Source organism: Balaenoptera musculus, chromosome 4 (genome assembly GCF_009873245.2).
Source record: "Balaenoptera musculus isolate JJ_BM4_2016_0621 chromosome 4, mBalMus1.pri.v3, whole genome shotgun sequence".
Lineage (NCBI taxonomy): Eukaryota > Metazoa > Chordata > Mammalia > Artiodactyla > Balaenopteridae > Balaenoptera > Balaenoptera musculus.
This window is the reverse complement of record NC_045788.1, coordinates 69992014-70009055: the sequence shown is the minus strand read 5'-3', so window position 1 is coordinate 70009055 and position 17042 is coordinate 69992014. Positions and strand designations below refer to the sequence as shown.

The 17042-nt window shown below is 33.7% G+C and overlaps 1 protein-coding gene across 4 annotated transcripts in view; it reads right to left on the bottom strand.

Moving 5' to 3' along the window:
- OPA1 (OPA1 mitochondrial dynamin like GTPase) overlaps positions 1–17042 on the bottom strand; it is a 93806-nt gene that overhangs the window by 59482 nt on the left and 17282 nt on the right. For 2 of the 4 annotated variants that reach the window (XM_036850189.1, XM_036850188.1), the window contains 10 exons: positions 15391–15501; positions 10086–10139; positions 7207–7311; positions 5404–5490; positions 4647–4760; positions 2649–2729; positions 2453–2527; positions 2053–2124; positions 1870–1969; positions 1016–1146 (listed from right to left, as the gene is read on the bottom strand). In XM_036850189.1, the coding sequence (XP_036706084.1) occupies positions 1016–1146; positions 1870–1969; positions 2053–2124; positions 2453–2527; positions 2649–2729; positions 4647–4760; positions 5404–5490; positions 7207–7311; positions 10086–10139; positions 15391–15501 (930 nt within the window). The remainder of the gene's footprint in view (positions 1–1015; positions 1147–1869; positions 1970–2052; positions 2125–2452; positions 2528–2648; positions 2730–4646; positions 4761–5403; positions 5491–7206; positions 7312–10085; positions 10140–15390; positions 15502–17042) is intronic. The other 2 variants (XM_036850192.1, XM_036850190.1) reach the window with 1 other exon arrangement.

The window sequence follows — 17042 nt, the reverse complement described above, 5'->3', positions numbered from 1 at the left end:
TGCCAAGCACTATTTCAACCACTTTATGACGGATATTTAACTCAATAAATTTTCATAACCTATGAGACAGTACCATTAATATCTTCATTTCCAACAGACGAGAAAGCCTGAAGCACTGAAAAAGTAAAACAACTTACCTAAGGTTACACAACTAGCAAACAGTAGAGCAGATGTGAAACCAAGCAACCTGGCTACAGATTGTGCACTTTTACCCACTTTTACCTTATGCCTTCATAATTAAGCAGAGAGCCATGTCCTAATAAAACTTGCACACAATCGTACCTTGAAATAAAATTCTTTCCTTGTTAAGGGAGGAGGAGAGAAGGGACACTGAATATCATGAAGAGAAGTCACAGAATCTCAGAAATGAAAATGACCTAGAGATCAACTAGACTAATATGTTGGATGGTGCATTGACTGGATGCAGAAAAGTCACAAGATTTGCCCGAGGACATGCAGCTGGTTGGTGGTAGAGCATGGATAAGAATGCTGAGCCCCGACACCCCATACAATGCCTTCTCTATTATGAAAATCTGCCACACAGTCTTTGATCAGTTAAGAAAGGTAATGTTTATCTGAAAATAATACATAAATAAATAATAATTTTTTTTAAAAAAAACAGGATAAAATAAGTAAGGCCCAAAAGGAATTTAAACTGTCACTAGTTTTACATTAATTTATGAACATCAACTAAAAACAAAGTTTAAACTATAACAAAAAATACTACAAATGAGGTTAATGACTCTCTGTCAACATACAAAATTTAAATTAAATTAGAGTAAGCAACATTAGCAGTTTTAAGTATTTGAAGCAAACTGATTACAACTATGGAATTTCACTTATACCTCTTATACCTCGATATTGCACTTAAGTAATTTACTATAACTATACAATACTTTGTTTTTAATGAGAACCAAGAAAAATCCCATTACTACTTGTATTTCACAAGGAAATTATTTTTTCCCCCAACCAGTCCCTGTCATAACTGGAGCCTGTATAAAGAACTTGCCCTCACCCTGCTTGGACTAGCCACATTTTTCTCTGCCAGGTCTACTTTGGTCAAAACAAATATTGTCCTTCTTCCATGAGGATCCATTTGACTGACCAAGTCTGTAACAATGCTGCGTTCAGCATCCACAGATCCATCTGAAAAAAAATTGAAGAATGACACTGTAGGGCTTCCATGGCGGCGCAGTGGTTAAGAATCCACCTGTCAGTGCAGGGGACACAGGTTCAAACCCTGGTCCGGCAAGATCCCACATGCCGCAGAGCAACTAAGCCCGTGCGCCACAAATACTGAGCCTGCGCTCTAGAGCCCGCGAGCCACAACTACTGAGCCCACGTGTCACAGCTACTGAAGCCCGCAGGCCTAGAGCCCATGCTCTGCAACAAGAGAGGCCCCCGCGTTGAGAAGCCCGTGCACCGCAACGAAGAGTAGCCCGCACTTGCCACTAGAGAAAGCCCATGCGCAGCAACAAAGACCCAACGCAGCCATAAATAAATAAATAAATAAATAAATAAATAAATAAATAAATAAATAAGACACTGTAATGGTTACAAAGTAGGTTTTAAAAACTTCAACAAGCTACATCCTTGTGTCTACATTATAGTAAGAAAATTTTTCTTAATATTTTATCTTAGTTATGAAAAGACACTCTAGCCAATAAAAATGTCTATGATGCCTACACAGTGAAATTTATCAAAATATCACCAACTTCAATTCTATTTACTAATAAAACGAACAAGTAAGAGGAAAGGACAAAACATATTTATTTTGTATGTTTATGTAACATGCATATGTTGAACAAAGCTTTGATTGCTAAGTAAGGAAGAATATCAGTGCAATTAAAATCTTTCAATAAGACTTACCTTGAATACATAGTATGATAGCATTAGGGTTCTGCATATAAGCTTTGCTGATACTGAAAATAATTTCTTTTGTGTCAGGAGCCATGCCTGATGTCACAGTCTTGAAGAAAAAGGTTTTAAATGTCATTATAAATGTCTTTCACAATAGGAATAAGATAAAACACACATTTTGTAGATACTTACATTAATCACACCTGGTAGGTCAACAAGCACCATCCTCTGTAGTCCAGGGCCCTTTACATTTAAGGATATGGTCTGTGCAGGGAAAAAAAATCCAAAACCAAAAAACTAATTTTGGGAGGCAGCTTGTTAGGAATTTTTTGGTGACACATATTTTGAAAATTCTGTATCTCATCCATTCAGATATGCAGCTCAGAAAAAAATTATGCTTTTTCTGACCATAACAGTAATTATCATAGAAAATTATCCACAAAACAATACATTCTTTGGAATATTAAAAGAAAAAAAAAAGACTAAGTATCTTGGAACAGCTGCAATCTAAACATCAATGCTAACACCATGATTTCAAACCATAAACACTGGATTTCCATAAAACATTGTTGAAATGAATTGCAACACTTACCTCAGGGCTAACAGTACAGCCTTCTTTCACATTTTTTCTCATTCGGAGTTCTATTTCATGTCTTAATGCTGCAAGCTATCAATGGAAAGCAACAAAATCCTAAGGAAATCTTCAGTTAAATATTCCATTTAGTTCTTTTGTAAGTTTACACGTTATAAAAAGTTACATACATAAACCTCATACAAATACTACTTACATCTTCCTCTTTGGTAAGATCAAACTCCCGAGAACTATCTTTAAACAAGGCCACGTGGTGAGGGCCTTCACTGAGAGTCACCTGAAATTAACAGAAAATTGAGAAGACTGTATTTACAATTCTTATTAATTCCCACAGCACTTACATGGTTCTCATTTTCCAGTCAACATTATACAGAGTACCGAGCACAAAACCATCAATCTCAAAACTGGAAAAACTAAAAGGAAATCCTGCATTTCACATCAAAGCTAAATTTAGGTAAAGGCCAATTCATTTATTCAACATCTATTTATTGCGAGCCAACTATGTCAGGCATTGTAGATGGGGGAACTTGAAGAATTGACTGTCCCTGGTTTAGGCCTCATTATATACTGGGAGAAATATACAGAGAGAATAGGTCTGTGTAGCAAAACCTAGGATGCCACAGAGGAGAGCAGTACTAAGGGGAACTAAGGCAGCCTTCACCCAAGGAGTGACATTTGAGCAAGAAATTCTCTAACAACTTATATGTCAACAGTCAGTGGTTGCATGAGAACTTCTAAACTTCACATTCCTTAACTTTTCAGTTGTAACTTTTCAAGCTTCTAATGATCCGATTTCACTTTTAAAATACAATTCTGTCTACTAAGATTAGCTAAGCGTACAGAGGATAACAAATAAAACCTAGCTGTTTGAAGACATCAGAGGAGCAACCATGGTAGCCTGGACTGAGTCCAAGACCCCGAAGGATATGGATGGGTATATTCCTGCAGCTATTTTCCCTCAGGGCATTTGCTGATTTGTGACACAGGGTGGCCTGAAAGAGAAGTTTAAAACTTGCAGCAGTCTCACTGTGTTGAAGAGACAAAATCGGATTCCAGGGTTATCAAGCAGCCACGATTTAAGATGCCAAACTCTCAGAGAAAAATGGACAGCAGAAATAAATCTCCAAAAACTGAGCCCTACATTCTATGCACAATTTCCCTTGAATGCATTTGCACATTAAGGAACAAAGAAGCTGTTAAAGAGGTTAAAATGTTAAGTCAAGATTTTGGCAATTTCACTCTTCAAGGGGAGACAAAAATCTGGAGTTTAGAGTCCATCAAGGAGGAGAAGTCCTGGTAAATGCTAGTGAAGTAATGGCAAACTGAAAAGAGAACAGCCTTGTCTGTTTCAAGGAAATCTGTCCATGATATCTGCCTGCTGGAAGAAAGTGAACTCCTTCCTAAAATATAGTATCAGCCACAGCCACAGCCACTACAATTAGGGTGGTGGTTACAATGTACAAGGTAGGTTCACAATACTTTTACAGTTGATTACAGAGCATGATATAAAGTATAGTCAGTTCATTCTTTTCCCCCTAAATTGGTAATATTCCAAATGCCCATCAGCAATAAAACGGAAAGTGTGGTATATTCACATAATAACACAAAGCAATGAAAAAGGAACTAGTTTTACACAACATGGTTGAAATCACAGCCAGACCCCAAATAATGCACTGTCTGAATCACACTAGACTGCCTTTTGCAATTATAAACAGACCTCAGTTCTGCAGGACTTCAGCATCAGCCTCATTGTCTCACCTTCTACCACTATTCTAGCCTACATTCTTGGTGACTTCAATTTTCCATTTCTCCAATCACTCTATACCTACTCCATCCATCAGCTGAGTTAAAACATACACACACATCCTTGTGTCTACATTACAGCAAGAAAAACTCCTTATCTTTGTTCATGCCTGAGGGATGCCACCTACTGATTTCTACACTAGCAATAATTCCAAATGCTACATATCAATTATTTCTTTTGTCAGAATTCTTCATTTTAACACAATGGACAAACTTCATTAAGGTGACTACTTTCCTGAGGAACTTCATTTGGCCTATTTTCCTTTTTAACTGAAGTAGAGTTGACAATATTATGTTAGTTTCGGTGTATAACATAGTGATTCAACATTTAAATACATTACAAAATGACCACCACAATAAGTCTGTTAATCCAGAGGGCCTATTTTCTTACCTTAACTGGAGAACGTGTCATCATCTCCCCAGATCCTCTAGGGAATATTCGTGCTTGAGCAATCATTTCCAACACACTAGTTTTTCCAGCACTTTGATCTCCAACCACAACAACCTTAAGACAAATACCACATATTCATATTTTTTGATACCAACTTAAATTTAATAGATTTGGAATGCTGCTGAGAATTTTTAGTCTTAAAAATTATCCACAATTAAATGATTTCAAAATATCATCCAGAAAAAAATGATGGTTCATACAAGGATGTGTACTGAAAATATAAACAGCAAAACATTAACTGGATCCATTATTTACAGCCAAATTTTTATTAAAGACTTATGCTAATTTAAACCACTAGTTTTAAAACCACATTAACACTAATATTCCACAAATCTTTTCCATAGCTAGTTTACTCTTTACAAAGACATTTTCAATTCTATAAGGTTAAATTTCACTCATGTACCTAATCTTATCCACCATTCAGGTATTTTAATATCATGGATATCATGAATACATAATGCCAAATATCTGAAAGTCTTACTTTATTATGCATAAATATAAGTAAACCAATGCACCAAAATAAAGAGTCAAACAATATTCAATGCTTAGGGCATCACCTAGAACACATCAATATTATACAGAAAATTTTATGTCTTTGTCTGTACATATGTGTATGTATTATGTATGTAACTTTTAAAAAAACTACAGTGCTTTTTTGCTAATGGGCAAGTTCACTGTGTACTAATTTTTCACTTACCCTTGGCAGATGATCTTGTGTATTATAACTGGCATCATAATCGGACAGAACATCAAGAACTTCAGAGTACATGTCAATCAAAGATTTCTATAAAATTCAAAACATTAATAATATAAAATAGTGAAAACATTTTTTAAAAACCACAGATGTGTCGAGATAAAAAAGCTGATACATTCAAAATGTTTCCATAATAATTGTATTGCTTTTCCTAGTTATGCAAATAAATATTCCTAGTAAATGTAAAACAGTACAGAATAAAATTCCATATGTTCTTATACAATTTATTTTATTTAAAGAGACAATGATTTAACACAGAATATTAATTCATGATTTCCGAACCTTCTAATTAAATGGTAAAAGAAGGAGGTTATTGTTTAATATTGAAGAGCTAACATTAAGTGCTCAACAAAGGAAGACCATTAATACCAAAAACGCCCAATAAGGGGTCAGGTGACCAACGGAAAGGAATGTTTGGTGTATGCGTCAGAGTGGGAGAGAAAGAGAGACTGAAGAAAGGCTAAAGTAGAGAAAGAATCACCAAGAGTATTGTTAAATCAGTATGAATGATTAGTGTACACTGATAACTGGGCAGACCAAAATGTGAGAGCACCAGGGGCAGACATCCTGCCCTGTTGTCTCAGTAAAACCAGTATCAAACACGGTGCCTGGAAAATTATAAGCTTCAAGTATTTGAGGAATGATTGAACATATACACAGGCCTGGGAAAAAGGTTACTATCAAGCATTTAATAATTAAAGGTAAGTTTTAATGCCAAAGTAGGAAAAAAATGAGGGTCTACACTTCCTTTCATCTCTCAACACCTAGAAATAATTAAAAGGAAAGCAACTGTTATCCCCTCCACCTAAAAATAAACAAAAAACTTTTCGAATTTTCATTACCATTTCATTTTATGAGAGAAAATACAATTTCTCAGTGTTAACGTATACAATTCTCAATATATATTAACACTTGGATGTGGTTTTTCCCAACTGCCATGTGTTGACTTATAAATAAAGTCATGCTATTTATTTGTTTTATGCAGTCGTAATTTGGAGTCAGAACTATTAATACATGTTGGTTAAACCAGGGCTATATATCTTTGGACCGTGGCTACAAAATGAATGTGCCATGATTTATTGCAGTTTTGCTACGTACAAATTCTGTTTACTTATATGACATTTAAGTTAAAAGAATTACTTCAATTTCATTTAGCACATAAAGGTTGGTTTAGTGGGGAATAATAAGATTTAATTAACTGATAATGGTAATTACCAATGTGCTGATGATAACAATACCAGCATGCTTTTCAAAAATACTTTAAAACGTCTAAGGAACCTTCCAGAAGAAAACATTAACTATTGTAAAACTGGAGAAAGTGGCCTCTTCACTGAGTGGCAATACAAGTAAGGCAATGAAAATAAGACATATGTAACTTTCTATCAACTTACATTGCTGGTTTTATAGCTGTATAAATTAAGTAAACCTAGAGATAAACTAAATATTACAGAAGAAATAAACTGATTCACAAGAAACTAAATATTTCAGAAAAAATAAACTGATTCACAAGAAATGACTCTTGAAAGTATGAAAATTTATGGATATAGTATAAAATAAATGTTTGGAGATTATAATTTGTGAAAAGTCTTAACATAGGAAGAGACCTCCCTATCCCCTAAGCATATCAGGTTAGAAAGAAAAGGATGATAGCACCCTTTGCAGTTCCTTAAAAACCGGTATTGATCAACACACAATGTGAAGTGGTAAAGTTCTGAGAGCAAACAAATTAAGACAAACTTAAAGTACCTTAAGCTTTCTATGATGGATGCCTTTGTCATCTTTCTGTAATACTAATTTTCTCAATTCTTTGTTCTCCTTTTCTAGCCGTTCCAAGATTCTCTGGTACTTTAACTGCAACAAAATAATACACATAACTTTATAAGAAAGAGATGGGTTAAAAAATAACATTAAGTGTAAATTAAAATCTTCCAAGATCCTGAAGCAATATCTCCTGCCTACTTAAAATGAATTATTTCATTTAAAAGTCATCTATGAAAATGTTTAACAAATAAATTATGAATATTATCTCAAACAATGAACTTCATTATAGTTTTCTATTTCAATTGGCATTTTGTTTGGAAAAGTCTTTGCTGTTTACGTTGAAGAAATTATTAAAAATACTGAAAACGAAAGGAGTTGAAGAAGGAAGTTCTTAAGTATACTCTATGAAGCAATATTTCCTATTACAACAAAATTTTAAGTCTTCATTAAAGGGACATTTGACAAAAATTCAAACTCTTCCCATCCCCCATATTATTATATAAAAATGATACAAAATAAAAAAAGCTAACAGTACCTGACCATGCAGTATGTGACAGGCCCTTTACTGACTGTTTCACCTGCATTAACTCCCGTAAGCCTTCAAGTGAGGCAAAGGTTATACAGATTAGGAATCAGAGGTCAGGGATGCTTGGTAGCCTGTCTAAGGTCACAGAGTTTTGAATACAGGTCTGAGTTGAGGGGTCAAACTCTTCCAAGTTTTGGTAAGTTTCTGTGGCCAGAAATTACACATTAATTTTTAAAATATTGATATAAGAACAATTTAAAGAAAACTAATACATTTAGACAGGCTTTTTTGTCAAAGTAGATGCTTGGCTACACAATGTTCTTCTCAAATAAATGTGATCCTTTTCTAACTGGCCTTCTCTGTTTGTACACTATTATTTCTTCTCTAAACATTAACAATGTTCAGAAAACTATTAAGAATTACTCTTTCCTATAACCAACTGGATGTTTATGCCCAACTTAAAATAACATGACTCTTATAATGGAAAATATTTCTTAGAAAATATGTTAGGTTGTTATAATCTTCCAAGCATACAAGTAAATGTAAATAACAAGAGATCATGGCTCTATCCTCAGAGAATGTCCAGCTTTAGCCAAATTAAAGAAAATATTATGTAATTCAACATTATAGTATGAGACAGGTAGAATTACAGGCTAGATTCTATTATAAATGTATTTTACAAAATTTGTTCATCTATCTGTAGTAATAGTATATATAACAAAATACTGGTAGTTATCTAAGAATTAGATCTGTGCTGTCTAATATGGATGGTAGCCACTAGCCACATGCAGGTACTGAGCACTTGAAATGTGGCTAGTCTGAATGGAGATGAGTTAAGTATAAAATACACACCAGATTTCTATAATTCAGTAAAAATACATAAACACCACATGAATATTTTTTATACTAATTAGATGTTTAAATGATATTATTTTAGATCTGCTGGGTTAAATTTATTATTAACATCAAAATTCTATTTCTTTTCAGCCTTATTTTAATGTAAAAATTTTAAAGTACATGGCTTGCATTATATTTCTACTGGACACTACTGATATAGATAACGCTATTATTACATCATGAACTCTCCATCGAGTGTTTGTGTCAATGCCTAGCAGCTGACAACAACTGTACAAATTGAAGGGTTGATATCAATAGGTATATATAGGGGTGGTAGGATTTCCACTGGCTCACTTCTTGGTAAATATGGAATCAATTATGGGGTCTACATTTTCTGGGGCTGGAAACACTCTTTAGTACAGGTGCCAATCTGCAGTCTTCCTACAGAGATGTGCTGCTGGGTCATCCTGCAAAGACGTCTAGACCAGTAATTCTCAAACTTAAGAATTCATCAGAATCACTTGAGGGTTTTTAAGAACAAAGATTGCTCAGTTCTACACCCAGAGCTTCCCACTCAGTGCAGATGGGATGGGACCAATAATCTGCATTTCCAACAAGTTCCCAAAGGACATAACTGATGCTAATGCTGCAGAGACCACATTCCGAGGCCAATGAGTCTTAATCCCTGGCTGCAGATTGTAATCACCTGGCTGGGAAGCCATAACAAATATATACAGTGCTGCTCAGAGCACACGCAATTCTAACGTATAGTCAAGTGTAAGAATAATGCACAGATATTAAGGAAACCTGGGACTCAAAATATACTAGTTCCTAATTTCATCTAGATTGTCCTTGTTGTATTTTTTTCCCCTAAAAAGAGAGAGCCAATAAGTCTTTTTAACTTATTCTTAATTACTGCATATCTTTGTATCTACATAGAATAACTAAAGATAGAGTGGGTGATAGGGCAATTTTTCACTAGACTGTTACCTACTCAATTACACTGCACAGAACAAGTCTTTAATGATAATTGTTATCATCAATTATAAGAGAATAGGTTTTCATAGTAGTGTTATAAATACCTTCGGAAAGGTTATTATCTGATTGGCTTTGGGCTTCAGAGAAGAACTGTGGTAGACTCAACTCCAATTTCTTTAACTGTTACTTAATTAGCCTATCAATGTAAAATTGCAAGCTTAGATTTATATAAGGACAGGTCACTTTCCCCAGTTTTTGCTGTAGTTTTTCTTTAAAATTAGAAGCATAAGATTCACTAAAAAATAGGTTTTTACACATAAATTAGTTAATTAAACTTATCAAGTTCCTTCATTATTCCTTATTTCTCAATTAGTTTTTGCATTTTGGGGGGCATCTACTTATAATAATAAGGTTCTATCATTAAACCACTCTAAATTTTGCTTTGTTAAAAAGATAAATTTCCATATCACCAAACTTAGAGTATAAGAAAAACTTTCTGGTTCTTTTCACTCATCAGAATTACCTGGGTATGCAGAAGCTCTTCTTGAAGTTGGTCTATTTTCTCTTTGTCTGACACCTAAATGTTTAAAATAAATAATTTTATTTGAGTAGAATTAGGTTTATATAGAATATACAGTAAGTTAATGTTTTTAAAAAAGCATTTTTAAGAGTGAAAACTACTGGCTTTATATGGATATTTAATCAAAGCAAATTTTAAATCAAATGCTTATTTAAGTAAAAAAATCTTATTCATCAATTAAAAAAAGCTCATCAAAATTTTATATTAAGTGAAAACCTTAAAAAGAAACCATCTTCCTATTGCCATTCTAGTCATATATGGCTGGCTTGTTAGAAAAATAAGAAAGCAACACATATGGTTACTATATTCTTGATAGGTTATTTTGTACTCAAGCACAGGGACTTGGATGCTTGGAGAAATAAGGCAATGATATCCTTACAGAAATGTTTCGGGAAGTCAGACACATGTTATCATTTACAGCTACTGTAACACTTTTCATTAAAAAAGAAAAATCAAGAAGAGCTTGGTCATAGTGTATCTTTAAGCAAACACTATCCATTTCTATTCTGTAAGTAGGAAAGTGTTTAATAAATGCAAAGAACAACTTGCATCTTCAGAGCTTTAAGTGGAGCCAGATGCTTGTTTTGAAATTCAGTTCCAATGCAAGATCTGCTAACCCATTAAAAAAAAAAAAACCCATAAAGCGAGTGGATCAGGAGCAATGAAGTTGAGTAAAGCAACTAAAATTGATTTGAACATAAAACAAAAGTAGGATAAAATCCACAGGTATTGGGGAAACTACTCCAAATTGTTATTAATGCTAATAGTTCTAAGATAAAATATTCAAAACAACAAAAAACTTTATTCTATAACAGGCTTTAAAGTAGTCACAATTCCAAATATAAAACACAATAATCAACTGTAATTAAAATGATGTCATTTATGACAAATACATGTAACTGTACTTTGACTCCTTGGTGAGATGCCGAAGTTGCCATTCTCAGTCTTTCAAAATAATTATCTAATTTCTGATACTCAAAATTTTTAGAGATGATTTTATTCCATAGGAGACAAAAATCAAGTTAAAATTCATGTAAATCTTTATTCATCTTTATTCATTGGCTATTTAAGCAGTCAAGACATCATGGTAGCAAATATATATGAAAACATTCTAAATGATTTGCTTATTGAGGTAGACGTTAATAACTCTTATCCATGCAATAAAGTTATTTTGAGATTTTAATTCCTACTTCCAAATAATTTATCAAAATTTCCCTCAAAATTCTTTTAAATAAAAATGACAATACTTGCTAGAAATGATAGGTATGTATCATTTTTTCCTAAAAAGCCTATGTCTAAAAATTCTAAATTTGATTTGGTAATTAGAAAAACGATAATATAAAACAAACTTTGCCAGAGACTTGTGGATAGAAGTGTTTTTCATTTGACTATGTGTTTGTGTAAAATGGACAAGAATTATTAATCGTCTCCTAAAATGTGAGGAAACAAGCACGTTGGGGAGGAGCCCACAACCCAAAGAACAAAATTTTAAAGGCCAATGAAGAAATATGTAATTCCATATTTTGACCATATGGCATGCCATCATACTGTAATAGTATGGTCATAAAAATTTTGTTATGCAGATTATATTCCCAATTCATTTTGAAAGTTTCTCTGATTTACTCTGTTCTGTTAACTATTCATCCAACTGCAGTTAAATTAGTATGAAAAGTATAAACAATATTAGTGTAAACTGTTTCAGTTTTAGATGTGAATATTTAATGATTTCATGCAATATATCCTAAATTACAGTAGAAAATCCGACATTTCTCTATATCTGGGGCAGTAATTAAGAAACTAATACAATTACACAAAGTTAGAATGTTTACTATAAGCCAAGCACTATAAAAGGTTACCTTGATAATTTGGTAAAATAAAAAGGATATATAAAGAGTTAAAATGATATAAGGTTATTAGAACATTACAAATACAATCTTTATGCTAATATTAGTATTTAGTAACAATGACTGTTAAGATTTTCATAAATTTGGATTTTTAGGAATATTTAAATTTATCATGTGCCCTTCTGGCACGACTGTTAGGAACAACTCATGCACAGTTTTACCAATACACTTCCTATCTGCTTAGTTTAATGTTAAATTAAAAGATTAATGTTGTTATATAAAAGACAGGTGATGGTGGAATCAAGAATTAGACCTAATATTTTCTAGGAAACAAAATCAAAACATTTAGGTTCACAAAATAAATATTAAAGATTAATGATAAGATACTTTTACATATTTTCTTAAGATAATACTACATGCTATTCTTAGTCTATCATTTATTTGCGGTCTTAACTAGCAACCTGGGTATATTTTATTTTGATGCACTTTACTGGTAAAATTCAGCTACTTACAGTAAGTTCTTGTCCTGCTGTTTAATATATTTAGTTTTCATTATGAAATTAATTTAAAACTCACCCTGACAGAAATGGGTATCAACAGTCTTGAAACCAGAGCTTTTCTACAATTCCAGGGCTGTAAAATTGATGGAGAAAGAGCAGAACCCTCTGCAGAAACAAGCTAAAGCTGAAAGAGAAAAACCTTTACTAGCTCCTCACAAAAACAAGCCTGATTTTTAAATTTTAAATATTTCTTCCTACTAAGCAATTGTGGACATTCTGAAATACAGAAATGCATAAGACTCATAAAAATTTTTATGTATGTGTACATATTCACAGGAGGCAAACCTATCAATGGCAGTCTTAATCTACTGTCTCTGCATGAGCTCCTTTGCTCAGATGATACAGGGTAAATCTATTAGCTGCTACTAATAAGATATAAATAATGAAGGCCTACTTATATTTTCAAGGTGTAATAAGAAATAATGATCAAAAAGCAACAAAAAGTAGCTGTAGCTTTGTACCTCAAGCAAACCTCAAATGCTTGGAATGATAAAAATCTCATCAAATTAGGATTTTGGTCATTATGACAATGTAGGGCTGAAAATTCATCTGTGTACTAACTATAGGGGGAACAAAGGGGAAGATACAGTAAGGAAACCATCTTTAAGGACAGTAAAAGGAATGATATTATTATAGAGGAGCATAAATTGTTTTTAGTCTCATTTACTTTCACACAAGGTAACTGCAAAGTGGGCAGGAACAAGTCCTGTTTCGTGCTCTACTTAGTATGCCTTAATAAACAAAACAGATGGAGGTATAGTCCTGCCAGTAGCTCTTTTACAAATGTGTAAAGTGAGGAATAAAAGGGTTACATGGATAATCCAATAAATATTAGGAATAGGAAGGATAACCCTAAGCCTGAAAAAAGGCTAGTAAAGTAGGCCCCAAATGAACATTAACCCTTGGCAGTGTAGAAAATAAACAATATTCACTATTGATATTGCTTAAATCATCAGATTCAGTAACACATCAATAATCTTAAACTGTATCTTAGAATCTTAAAATAGCAGATCTATAGGACTCATTGCAAATTATTTTACCATTATGAAAAAAACAAGAACTACTAGTAACTAGAGTTATATTCATAATCCTAACTAACATACCAAAACACAGTAGCTCCCTCCCCTTCTTTCTGTAACAACGCTAAGGAACGGAGGGCTTAGCCTAAGCATCCAACTTGTTGCAATATTTAAATGGTACTCTCAACAGCATGAGGAACAGAGAATGTTAAAGCACCATTTAAAGTAAGCCCTCCCTTGGGACTTCCCTGGTGGCACAGTGGTTAAGAATCCGCCTACCAATGCAGGGGACACAGGTTCAATCCCTGGTCTGGGAGGATCCCACATGCTGCGGAGCAACTAAGTCCGTGCGCCACAACTACTGAGCCTGCTCTCTAGAGCCCGTGAGCCACAACTACTGAGCCCACGCGCCACAACTACTGAAGCCTGCGCACCCTAGAGCCCGCGCACCGCAACTACTGAGCCCACGCACCGCAACTACTGAAGCCCATGCACTCTAGGGCCCGGGTGCTGCAACTACTGAGCCCGCGCACATAGAGCCTGTGCTCCGCAACAAGAGAAGCCACTGCAATGAGAAGCCTGCACACCGCAATGAAGAGTAGCCTCCGCTCACCACAACTAGAGAAAACCCACACACAGCAACGAAGACCCAACACAGGCAAAAAAAAAAGTAAGTCCTCCCTTGGTTTAACACAAGTAGGAAAATAACTTGTTTTCTATTTCTACCTATGTTATTCATTCACTGAAAGCTAAACAACATATAGGAGTTGATTCCACAGCCATGGAATTGAGAAAAGCCAGGTAGTGATACTGAAAAAATAAATGAAACTATGATGAGTATTCTCAAGTATTAACCACCACCAAATGCGACAGGGTTAGCCAGCAGAATTATTGCACTAATTATCTATAATATTGGTTGATTTCAATATCAGAACCTACAGGAAGCTAATTATATGACTGAATCTTTTTTCCTGAATAAGATTTGCACCTAACTCCAAAACTTTTCTTATCTAATATATGTAACACAAATAGCTGATTTCAAGATCTTAGAGTATAATTTTTAAATCGTTACATACAGTTCATTTGACTCTAGTCTCTTTAGAACATTAACCTTGGGATCTATATTATAGGATCATCTAACAGCCAAAAGTATATCTTTAAGGATTCCTTGGTTGCACCTATAACCAAACATTTGTGTACTGTTATGTTGAGTTTTATCAGAATCTGTTCTTTATTGACCAGAATTGTATCAAATTTCCAATGTTCAATCCTTCAGTGGACAAGGTGAAAATTTGTGCTGACTTTATTAATAAATGTGGAAAGTCTTTACACAAATTTATCAAAGTATCTAAGAATAACTTTGCCCCAAAGTTAAGTCAAAATAGTTTCCTTCTGTAAGAAATAAGAATCCTCTGCTGATTCATTTTAACTAAAACAAATACATTTCATTCTTTAATTTAACATGGTCATTCACAGTAACCCTTTTCATTTTACAAATGAAAACTTGGAGAATAGACAAGTTGGCTACAAATTTAAGGTGACTCAATAACTGGACCAAGGAAACTACAATTCATAATTCTTATCTAAGTACAAATCCATGAACCCTCACAGATAATCTAATTTTCAGAAAATAAATTCCTATGTTTAATATTTTGGATTTACCTACTCTAGGAAAATTGCATATCTCTTTTATCTTTCATATTTTTACTTTGTCAAAAATAATTTCTCATAATTGGAGTCCATGAATGGATTAAGGTGACATGATCCTGGTAGAAACGGCTGATTAGTGTGAACATATCAGTAGCCCCCTTAAACCATCCATCACCTTGCGCTTCTGTTGGGCATGGCTCGTGCTATATTGGCCTGCGGCTCTGCGTGCTTCCTCTTCATGCTCTTGAATTTGCTGTTGTAAGAGAATGAGCTCACCAAGCAGACCCTGCCATGAGTTTACAACGAGGAGAAGAGGAAAATTGGGGAGGAGAACAATGTTAAACCAAAGGGCACAAGAAAGGAACAGATGTAAGTCAGAGAGGAATGGATAGCTTATAACAAAAATGGAAACTCAGTTATGCACCTTTAGAGCCACAATATAACTGGGTTCTGTACTACATTTCCATTTTTCTCCTCAATAAAATTATGTCTCAGAAATATAAAACAGCATAGTTTAATAAGTGAAAAGGAAAATGCAATAAGTGACTGTTTGCTGAATAAAACGAGCCAGATATATAATATCAACATACAATAAAACCGAGACTAACTGGAATGCTCAAGGAAGGTGGCACTATAGTTAACTAAATGTCCTAGTAACAGAAAAATTGAGAAAACAAATACTTCAACCCTTATTTTTGAATTGCCAATACGAACTAGTGTATGCTCCTAACTTGATACATATGGGGGAAAAAACAAAACTGATTTTTGAACAGTGTTGATTTGAAAGGTCTGAATCTTCTAATTCTCAACCATAAGTTTCATAAGACTAAATGGAGAATACATAATAGCTTAATCACTTATTAAATTATTATTCTTCAGTTTTCCTTGACATCTGATGTCTTCAATTAAAGACCCCTCAAGGGACTTCCCTGGAGGTCCAGTGGTTAAAACTCCAAGCTCCCACTGCAGGGGGCGTGGGTTTGACCCCTGGTCTGGGAACTAAGATTCCACATGCCACGTGGCATGGCCAAAAAGTAAATAAATAAAGATCCTTCAAAACGTAGTCTCGAGCATCAAGTTAATCGAGGTTTTACATTAATTCATAATTTTACATGTCTACGCACAGAATCTTACTTGATTAAAATTTAAGGGTTTTTTTTCTTTTGCAAATTAAAAAATAATTTTTTGAGGTACTGTTTTAGCTTTATACAACATCAAATAAGTAGTCTGACTGAATTTTCACTTTTTATGAGCTGTTTTGACATTAAATAAAAATGGCCTCTGAGAATATAACCAAGGACATAACAATTACTAAGGCACAAGTTCAATAAAATAACATAATTAAGATATGGAGATAATATAGTTACTATGAAAATAAAAATAAAACAAAACCCAGTTTGGACCTATGCACAAAATAATCATCATTTCTATGTTTAAAATTCACTCCATTTAATAATCATGAAATGTTCATCTGATACAATATATTCACTTGTGACATGAAACTAAAATACATGTCATTTTCTGTACAGTGTTTTTAATTGCTGTCTATTAGATAATCAACCTCAAGAAATGCAGGAGAAAAAACAACTAGGAATTGACAATGTCAGGAACCTTATATTTTCTCAATTAGAAACCCTAAAAAGGCGAAGTTCCAATGAATGAGGTCACTCTTTAACTTGCACAAGAATAGTTTACCTGGGAGAACAATTTTTACCAAGTTATAAAAATTATTATAAAAAGAATTAGGAAAACTAATACTCATTAAAATAATCTAAATTAGGAGTTTCAAATAGCTTCACAGCTTTATAAAATAACTGCCAAAAATAT